Raw genomic sequence first — 10,034 nt, 5'->3', positions numbered from 1 at the left:
CACACACAACTTGCTGTAATGCATATTTCTCTCTGACATAATTGAAGGATCCTAAAACAACTTCTTGTTTGATTCTGCATTATTCAAGGTAACTAACATTTTCACAGCATTTATGTTTTCTTTTTTGTATAGAAGTTATTAGCCTGTATATTTAGTCCTTTGTGTTTGATTTGATTATCAAAATATCATTGTATATCTGGTTCTTAAGAATTATGATCTATTAGTTGAACCATGAACTGTTAAAGTGATCTAAATATGCGTATTATTGTAGATAATTTGGCAAATAAACTTTGTTCGTCATGATATTATTTCTTGTTTTTATGAGGTAATTAAACTCGATTTCATCATCCTTTGTCATGTCATTTGTATAATCAAGATAGATTCTTTATAGACCCAGTCACACCTGTTTTATCTTTTTGATTGGTTTCTCTCACAATGATCAAGAGTGTGGGAGAATAGTGGCGGATCCAAAATTTTGTTTGGGCATTTGTTAAGGCAAACCATATTCGGGTCAATCCACCCGTTTTGACCCATGAAAAGTATGACCCATTTGGATCCGTTACCAAACTCTTAACTTCGTTATTGTGTAGTTGTGATCAAAGGTTGGTGTAGTATATGTGTATACAATAGTTGATCCTTTGATGTTAGTTGTTGAGTTAACTTGTAAGAAGACGGTGTTTAAACTTGCAACAACTTCTTTTAGTTTTCTTAAGGGCCCTGTTGTGGTAATTAATGAATTTTTGCACAAAGCCTCAAACTTTAAAAGTCAATCCCATTGGATAGACAAAGACAAATTTGATCACCTTATAACCCTTAAGTTATGAGTTACCAATTATCTTTCACCGTGATTTTAAGCCGGGTTTAAAGGTATTGAGTCATACCATGCTTTTGGGCTCAGGGGAGTTACAAATGATATCAGAGCGGTATCCCCTCAGTTGACATTGGTGGGAGACTCATGCATCTCCTTGGTGTCCATTCCAGTGTTTGTGTAGGCCAAACAAGAAGTCAAGGATGGAAGGAGTTTAAGTGGTGAAGTTTATAAAAGCTTGTAACAGTTACAATACGTCCTACATGGATAGAAGAAGAGCCATTTGACAACTTTATAAGCCTTGAGTTGTGGCTTCCAGTAACTTTCACTATGATTTTAACGCGTGTTTCGAAGGTGCTAGGCCGGCCCATGACTTTGAGTTTTTTGGGTTTTGGGGTGTTACACAAATACTTAGAGAAGGCCATGATAAGTTACTATATTTTGAATATAGACTCGTGAATCCTTAATTCATAGCTTGGAATTTGTATCACGATATATACTTGTTTTTAAGTTTTTGCCATGCACTTAAAGTTATCTGACTTTTGTTTGCAATCTCAGATTCTTAACATACAATCTGTACAATGCCATCTGCGAATCCTGACGATGATCAAGACAGAGAACCGTTTGTTGAGGTTGATCCATCAGGAAGATTTGGCCGATACAGTGAATTGTTAGGCACAGGTGCAGTCAAGAAGGTCTATAGGGGATTTGACCAAGAAGAAGGCAGGGATGTGGCTTGGAACCAAGTAAAGCTAAGGAACTTCAGTGAAGACCCGTCCGTCCTTAAGAGACTATTCTCAGAAATAGAACTGTTACAAACACTCGAGAATGAAAACATCATTGTTTTGTACAGTTTCTGGAGAGATATCGAACACAGCACCTTAAATTTTATCACTGAGGCATGTGCCTCGGGTAATCTAAGGGATTACAGGAAGAAGCATAGAAGGGTCTCGCTCAAGGCTATGAAGAATTGGTCACGACAGATCTTGAGGGGGTTAGAGTATCTCCACAATCATGAGCCATGTATCATTCACAGAGATCTTAACTGCAGTAACATCTTCATCAACGGAAACATTGGAAAGGTAACTATGTGTACTATTTATTGCGTTTTGAAGTCATATATAATCAGTTTTCAGTATTTGTGTATAATGAAATCGATTATGAATATTTTCTTAAATAATCAGTTTGAGAGTAGCTGCAAGGAACCTGACTATGATTAGTTGAATAGTACTACTTCAAACTACAAACACATATACAGACACTATTTTCTGCAGCCCATTTTATTACATTTGATTATCTTTTTCTAGTTATTCCATATCACAAAATCACTTCCAAACTGCAACTAAAAATATGTTTTCTGATTACAGGTTAAGATCGGTGACTTGGGTCTAGCAGCAGTGGTAGGTAAGAACCACGCGGCTCATACATTACTAGGAACACCCGAGTACATGGCTCCAGAGCTTTATGAGGAGGACTACAATGAGTTGGTGGATATTTACTCATTTGGAATGTGTTTGCTTGAAATGGCTACGATGGAGATACCTTACAGCGAGTGTGATAGTATTGCTAAAATATACAGGAAGGTTACTGGAGGTGTGATGCCTAAAGCGTTCGACAAAGTAAAAGATCCTGAGCTAAAAGCATTTATTGAAAGATGCATTGGTCAGCCACGAGTAAGGCCTTCTGCATCTGATCTTCTTAAGGACCCATTTCTTATTGAGGCCAGCAGTGAAGAGAGTGATGGCAGTCCATAAATTGTTGTCTAACAGATCTTGTGTATATGTTAATATAGTATTCTTTGATTTTTGCATTATGGGTCTAAGTTATTATTAGTTGCTGTTAACGTAAACAAAAGGGTTTCAGGTAGTTTGTAAGTTTGTTTATGAATGAATGACTTATTTAAGGATTAGAGCCCATTAGAATTGTTTATATTTTTGCAGCTTCAAGACTAGTCTTCTACTCATTCTGTATGGTGAATTATACACACATGACACATGTTTTACTTTTTCAAGATTTGAACCTGCGACTTTTGGATTAACGGATTATATAATCGACACTTAGGATGTCATTAGACCAAAAACGTTTTGCTTCTGGATTCGGGACTTGGGGAGGTGGCTGTTTTTTCTCTGTTATAGTAACATGCAATAAGCACTTTCTCAATATTAGGATGAAAATGATGCAAGTGCTATTTTTCTTATTTTATACTTAAATAAACATTTCTTAAAGCACCTCAATGGTGCTTATTTTGTACACGCACTTTACAAATATTTAAAACCATAAATATACTAGTATTTTGGCAGGGAAAGACAATGGTGAATGGCTATTATATGGAAAGCCAAAGTTTCAACAAATGTCATACAAAATACTTCATATCATTGACTTTATTGCAAATGTATAAACATGAAAGATCTTCATATATACAATATACATACATTATATTGCAACAATATTAGTTCAATGTGAAAATATGCATGGCCATTATCAAACCTTTTACTGTAAGCAGTATGTCTATAATATAATGGTATCAGGTATTGTTAACATTGATAATTTAATATGATCAAACCTTTTAAATCAAACAAAGATACAAATATACATGTGGGTAGCTACAATAAGATAAAAAAGTAGAAGGAAAAGATTTGTGGGGATTGAGTAGGGTGGGAGGAAACAAAGCCAAGAATAAGGAATAAAAAAAGGATGATTTTAAGAGCCGTGCCGTCCTGGTTATTAACTTATGCTACAAACCACACAAAAGACTTCATTTTTACTTCATCTGTCATTCTTTGACATTCCATCTTTTCTCATTACTAGTTTTCCCATTTTAGGCTTATACTTTTATTATTTTTTATGTGATCAAGTTTTTAAAGTTAGATAACTAGCTATTTTCTCCACTTTCAAAGTTTCAATTGAGACTCAATCAATACTTCATCTAAATTATATGCCTTTTCCAATGCTAGTGCATGCATACAATTTGTTTCCCCCTAAATATTTGTTGTAATATTTGAATAGTTAAAGTTTAACATATACTGTATTACTTTCATTTGTCTTTTCACTTGAAGCCAAATCTCTCTATATACTGTATATGGTGGAGTTTCCGGGATTGTTTAGTTAAGCAGTTTATTTGCTTATTCTGTTTTTGCATCTTAGAAAGAAAGAAATGCTACTTAACTGAATGAATCCAATTCGACGTGATCTTAATTTAACATCTTTCTTGACTACAACAAAAACAGATTTTTGGGATCAAATTTTATGGAAAGGTGGAAAAATTCTGCATATATATATTCCGATAGATTCATGCATCCGAACCATTACAGAACTCGATTATTTACATGCATTTTTGCTTTGATACCACAATCCATATAGCAATAGGTTGAAATTTGCACATACTTGGTCATTAAGATAAAAATAACACAAGTTGTAGAGATTTGTAGGTGAATTAGGACACAAAAAATGTAGAGATTGACAAAAAGGTCACATGTAAGAAGGGTAGAAAAGTTTACATCCTTATTCTACTGTCCAAGGCTTTGATAACATTTTCAAACTTCACAATAATCAAGAAAATGAACTTTGAAACCTTAATAGAAAAAAAAAAATCACCATTTCTTTTATTACACTCGTGTGCATCTTTACTTTGACCAACACACAAAGTTTCTACAAACTACACACATCTATGACCTTACATGCATTCATCCAATGGCTTAAACACATATAAAAATCATCTGGTTTTCTGGATTCTAGAAGTGCTCACAATGTACTATTTTTTTGTTATTATATATGAGGAGATCCGGATCAAGCAATTATATCCATGAAAAGACTCAAAAATGATGGTTAAATTCTCAGTTTGTTTATAAGTTTTGCAGACTTACAACTTCTTTGTTCTTTTCTTATTTACCAAAATGGATATATCTGCACCAAAAGACAATGCTTGTATACTTTCTAGTCCTTTATCATCTCCAAATGTTAGTGCCCTTCTCAAGATCAAGATCATTTCATGGTAATACTAATCGAATCATGAAAAAGTTCGCAACTTTTTGTTATCTTTCGTTACTTGCTTGATTCTTGGTTTGAATTCAATCATACCCTTTTAACATTTTGTCTTTTCTTTTCGGTTATATGTTATGTAGGAGCCAAGAAACAGGCTTGCCAGCGTCAGTTTGTGTTCGTGTTGCTGGCAGAATTTTCAATCTTCATAAGGTGACTTTGATCATATACAGCAAAAAAATATGTAATTTGTATATTATTCTAACAAATGATTTTTTTTTACAGTATCCCTTGTTTTCAAAGAGTGGATACTTTAGCCGAAAATTAACTGAGTCAAATGAACTTGAGATACCACAAGATTTCCCAGGAGGGCATGAGACTTTTGAAATGATCTCACTTTTTATCTATGGCTCGTCCACCTTAGTCGACCCTTTTAACGTTGCAGCCTTAAGATGTGCAGCTGAATATCTTGAAATGACGGAAGAGTATAGCTCAGGGAACCTATGTGAGCGTTTCGATATATATTTAAATCAAGTTGTATTACAAAGCTGGGAGGACACCCTTATTGTCCTCCAAAGATGTCAATCACTTGACCCATGGGCCGAAGAGCTCTTAATTGTGAGCCGGTGCATTGAATCTTTAGCCTTCATGGCTTGCATGGAGATTCTTGATCCAGAAAGAAGAAGAGACCAACCTGTTGTAACTTTAGAAGCTTTAAGCACTAAAAAATGGAGCTCTGAAATGGTTCAAGAAATTATGAGCCAAGATGTGTGGATTAAGGACCTAATAGCACTCCCATTCGGGTTTTTTAAAAGGGTAATCGGGTCTTTACGGAGACAGGGTATGAAAGAAAAGTATGTTAGCCCGGTTATATTATTTTACGCGAATTGTTTACTTTCTGTTGAAAAAGGTAGACAAGAAGATATAGCTGTATTACTACAAGGGGTTCTTGATTTACTTCAAAAGGGCGAAAAGGGTAGTAGAATCATTCCAGTTGGATTTTATTTCAGATTACTCTCTAGATCACTAAAGCTTAATTTAGATAAAGAGTACATCATAAAGTTACAAAATCAGATATCTGGGGTGTTGCATACGGCTCAAGTTGAAGATTTTCTTTTCCCGGAAAAAGGAATAGATGATGTATCGAATAGCGTTGAGATGGCCACTATGGAGAGCATTTTTTCGACTTATGTTGCCTTTAACATGTGTGCAAATAACAACCTTCCTTCTCCATATCATTCTGTTGTTGCAGAATTATGGGATGCATATATCATGCGTATAGCCAATGACACAAAAATGAGCTCAAAAAGATTCATGGAACTCATTGAAATCATACCAACGGCATCTAGGCAAAATCATGATCATCTTTATAAAGCATTGAACATTTTTCTACAGGTTAGCCCTTTTTATTTATTTTATCATAATTTTATATTAACTTTTCAGTAATGTCCAAAAGAAAGCTTCTTTTGTGAAAACATGTTGATACTTAATGTTTTGCAGCTGCACACTGAATTGTCACAAGACGAAAAGAGTACAGTATGTAAATACCTCAACTGCCAGAAACTATCTAATGAAGTTTGTGTAGAAGCAGTCCAAAATGAATTGATGCCACTGCGGTTAATAGTCCAAGCACTGTTTGTTCAACAGTTGAGTACACACAAAGCATTAAAGGAATGCTCTGACTCGTTCAGATATGCACACCATGGAGACTTCTCAGGAAGCCTTCCAAGTTCAAGATATGCAAATTCAAGAAGCCATTATCTTGCAGAAAGTCCTTGTGTTGATGGAGAAGACGCAAGAAATCTACCACTAAGTTTCTTGTTACAAAAAGATTTAGCATCTGAAAACCCCGAGTTTTGCAAAACAGAATATGAGTCTACAAGCTTTAGAATTCAGACACTTGAATATCAGCTGATGACCCTGAAAAGAAGCCTTCAATTGCAAAACACATCCAAGAAAAGAGAACAAATTTCCAATAAAGTGGAGCCGGTGAGACCTTATGGGCTAGAGGGAAGAACAATGAGTAAGAAGAGAAACCCTCTCGGACAAGTGACTAGCTGCATTGGGACAGTGAATTTTGCATCACAAAGGAAGTATGCTAGTAAGTTACTGAAGGTGTTTAGAAGATTTAGTTTGTTTGGTAGAACAAAACCAAAAAGAAAACAATGTGTAAATGGTGTACACCCAAAATCTGTGTAATATGTTTATTCTATACGATCTAATGTATGTTTTACTCGTATTCTACTGCTTGAACAATCCAACCCGAGTTTAAATGTAGCATCTTTCTTAGCCCAATTAATCTAATGGCTAATGGCTTTACCAATTATAAATTTGCTTTTACAACTCAACAAGTACAGATAACAAACGAAGAACGTATGTCTTAACTTCTCATATATATATATATATACACATAGTACAACAGATTACAATAGCATCAGTGCAATACATCAAACAAACATTCAACACCAAACAGACTTATAGAACTACAAAAACAAGTAAACCCCAAAGAACAAACATTGAGCTGTTATATGAGTAGTTGGTGATATTCTGATATTACGCACTGGTTTTGATCACCATATGTCCGTTAACATAATGTTGACGACAAACAGGCATATACATATCTGCTCCACCAATAAGTTCCGTTTTTGTGTCACTGGTCTTCCTTAGGGTAAAATGGGCCCGTTTACCACATAGTTCACATCGGGCAGTTAACTTAGTTATTGTGTCAGCAATAGGTACTATATCAAGCACTGGACCAAAGTTCCTTCTGCCAAATGAAAATATTAGAAATACAAAATAACAAAAGACATGAAAACAATTAACCAAGACATGATTTATCATAACACCTTAAGTAATCGCCATCAAGACCAGCAACTATAACAGTTTTCCCATCATGGTCAGCAGCTTTACTACAAAAGTCATAAAGATCATCGAAAAACTGTGCCTCATCAATTCCGATAACATCCAACTGCCAAGCATACAGGACTAAATCAAATCAATAAAACAGTACAAACTTTCAATAAAGTTTGAAGACTTGGTCAAATTAAAAATATATATTTGTTAAAATATGATCTGTAATTCTGTACTCAACAAATAGTTCGTTTTTGACAATTTTATTCCTGATGGTCCCTGCAAAAAAAGAAAAAAGAAGGATAATGTTTTGTTATGATCATACCTTATCATAAGCTTCCTCCCCAAGATTTTGTCTGAAAGACAAGAGATCAGGAAGTGCCCAGCATGGATACTTTGTTCCATCATGTGTCACAACCGAATCTATTGCATATCTATTATCTTTGCTTGATTTTATCATTGCTATATTCCTGCATTCATGCCCATTTAATATAAATTAAACAGTGACAAGATCAATACACCAGCTATTCAACTCTATAGGTCACCTAAGTATGTAAGCAAATCATTAAACTTGAAGTATAATTAAATCCGACATATCTTTCTAATTCGGCTATTAAGTGAACTAATCAACCACTTCAAATCTAACCCATATGTATTGAAAATTTAGCACAAATACACCATTAGTACCAACAAACTTACAAAGCAATTTCAAAGTATGAAACGTTGTCGAGTAGTATAAAACTTGACACTTCAATGTTACTACTCCGCCGGTCACAAAATATATGTCCACATTTCCATTTTATTTGTTCCAAAATAAGTTTCCGCTTTCAAAAAAAAGTACAGTATATCTACTTCACCATTTTACATTTGATACACTTTTTTACAAAACTGACTCATAAAAATTTGTTAAAAAAACAAAGGGTAATTTTGTCATCTTCCTACTAACCAATTTATATTTATTTCCTACTAACAAATCAAGGTCTCAAGGAAACACATGATTTGGGATCTTAGATCATGTCACTATAGTATGCCTTTATATCTTTCATTAAAATTATTTGATAAATAAAAAGGGCCAATAATGAATAAATCAACATAATATCAATAAACAATTAACAATTAATCAGCAAAACCGTCACCCAAATTAATCAACAAGGCATCCTATTTGTGGAAATATTGACATTGTCAAAAACAAGTAATTCAACAAATATTTAAAAAGTCAACACCGGTCCCAAATATATAGCTTATATTATAAGATAAATGTAATCTAACATTTGACTACAAAAAAATAAATAAATAAATAAAAATCATGAACTAACATACGAAAGCGAAATGGATCTAAACAAGAGCAAAGCCAGAATTTTTGTCGAGTTGATTCATTCATATCAAGAATTCAAAAACCAAACTTATATATTTACATTACAGTGATGAGTTTTTATTTATTAAATAATTAACTATAATAATTAAAATATTAAAAAGGAAATATATGTATGTATGTATGTATACCTGCCAAAAGTGGCTTCAGATTTGATCCTGCGAAGAAGGGCGGTTGTTTTACCAGCAAACATAGGACCCACAATCACATGAATCTCACCACACGAGCGACCAGAAGTGGCGGTGAGATCACGGTGATCAGGTGGTGGTGGTGGTGGTGGTATTAGGGACATGTTTTGTGGAAGTTGTGTTTGATGATGAAACATAAGATTAGAGAAATAGAGATACTCTGTAGATGTATGTAAAAAACTAATGTGTGTGTGTGTGGGAAAGAATTTATAGGGAATTTGAGTTTGGGAGGGAAGATGGAAAATTGAAATGTTTTTGGCAGGAAAACTAAAATAAAAGTGTACCGGATAAGTTTCATGATAATGATTTATTGGGATCGCACTTATGTGGTTTATTTATTTATTTTATTTTGTCGAATTTTGGCTTTTTTTTTAATTGTTAGTTTGAATCACTGATACAACATTAAAATATTATTTGTTCATTAGTGTTATCACTCACCCGATCATTAAAATAAAAAAAATCAGCAGGTAGTGCCAAAGTTTTGACAAATTGGCTAAATTGACAAGTTATCGACGAATCACAAATCGGCACGTATCGTTGCCAAAAACTAGCCAAAAGTAGTGGTGTAGCAAAGAAAACTTGCCAATTTGGAAACTAAATAAAAGGTAACTAAAATTTATAATCTTAGTTGCCGGAAAACTAAAAAAATGACTTTTTTTTGTATAATATAAACTTTGGGCTCAAAATCAAAATTTGGGGGTCGGAAATTTCGGAAGTCGGAGACGCCATGGCTGCTAACCCGAAGGTTTACCCCGCCAAGATACGTCTCGGATCATTCGAGTCCCATTTTTACGAACATTTGTATCATCATCGCCCATTTAACCGGCAACCTAAAACT

The 10,034-nt window shown here is 34.1% G+C and overlaps 3 protein-coding genes across 3 annotated transcripts; 2 read left to right on the top strand and 1 right to left on the bottom strand.

The window, feature by feature from the left end:
• LOC122593331 (probable serine/threonine-protein kinase WNK11) lies at positions 1–2,724 on the top strand. Its single transcript, XM_043765725.1, has 3 exons — positions 1–88; positions 1,367–1,890; positions 2,176–2,724. The coding sequence occupies exons 2-3, from the start codon at positions 1,390–1,392 to the stop codon at positions 2,560–2,562; spliced, it is 888 nt and encodes a 295-aa protein (XP_043621660.1). The 5' UTR covers positions 1–88; positions 1,367–1,389; the 3' UTR covers positions 2,563–2,724.
• Positions 2,725–4,701: 1,977 nt separating this feature from the next.
• LOC122590647 (BTB/POZ domain-containing protein At5g48130) lies at positions 4,702–6,985 on the top strand. Its single transcript, XM_043762826.1, has 4 exons — positions 4,702–4,799; positions 4,930–4,999; positions 5,072–6,181; positions 6,287–6,985. The coding sequence occupies exons 1-4, from the start codon at positions 4,702–4,704 to the stop codon at positions 6,983–6,985; spliced, it is 1,977 nt and encodes a 658-aa protein (XP_043618761.1).
• A 159-nt stretch (positions 6,986–7,144) lies between these two features.
• LOC122594197 (thymidine kinase) lies at positions 7,145–9,460 on the bottom strand. Its single transcript, XM_043766664.1, has 4 exons — positions 9,140–9,460; positions 7,962–8,106; positions 7,633–7,754; positions 7,145–7,553 (listed from the first exon to the last, which is right to left on the bottom strand). The coding sequence occupies exons 1-4, from the start codon at positions 9,331–9,333 to the stop codon at positions 7,340–7,342; spliced, it is 675 nt and encodes a 224-aa protein (XP_043622599.1). The 5' UTR covers positions 9,334–9,460; the 3' UTR covers positions 7,145–7,339.
• Between the last annotated feature and the right edge of the window lie 574 nt (positions 9,461–10,034).

The sequence above is a fragment of the Erigeron canadensis genome, chromosome 3 (assembly GCF_010389155.1).
Source record: "Erigeron canadensis isolate Cc75 chromosome 3, C_canadensis_v1, whole genome shotgun sequence".
NCBI classification, from domain to species: Eukaryota; Viridiplantae; Streptophyta; class Magnoliopsida; order Asterales; family Asteraceae; genus Erigeron; species Erigeron canadensis.
The sequence above is the reverse complement of the archived record's forward strand: the minus strand, read 5'-3'. Positions and strand labels throughout refer to the sequence as shown.

Excerpts from the sequence above, each read along its gene's own strand:
- LOC122590647 (XM_043762826.1), top strand. The coding sequence starts at position 4,702 with ATGGATATATCTGCACCAAAAGACAATGCTTGTATACTTTCTAGTCCT. Across the intron at positions 5,000-5,071 it reads GAATTTTCAATCTTCATAAG|TATCCCTTGTTTTCAAAGAG; the intron begins GTGACTTTGATC and ends TTTTTTTTACAG. Across the intron at positions 6,182-6,286 it reads CATTGAACATTTTTCTACAG|CTGCACACTGAATTGTCACA; the intron begins GTTAGCCCTTTT and ends AATGTTTTGCAG.
- LOC122593331 (XM_043765725.1), top strand. The coding sequence starts at position 1,390 with ATGCCATCTGCGAATCCTGACGATGATCAAGACAGAGAACCGTTTGTT. Across the intron at positions 1,891-2,175 it reads TCAACGGAAACATTGGAAAG|GTTAAGATCGGTGACTTGGG; the intron begins GTAACTATGTGT and ends TTCTGATTACAG.
- LOC122594197 (XM_043766664.1), bottom strand. The coding sequence starts at position 9,333 with ATGTTTCATCATCAAACACAACTTCCACAAAACATGTCCCTAATACCA. Across the intron at positions 8,107-9,139 it reads TCTGAAGCCACTTTTGGCAG|GAATATAGCAATGATAAAAT; the intron begins GTATACATACAT and ends GCATGAATGCAG. Across the intron at positions 7,554-7,632 it reads CTTGATGGCGATTACTTAAG|AAGGAACTTTGGTCCAGTGC; the intron begins GTGTTATGATAA and ends TTCATTTGGCAG.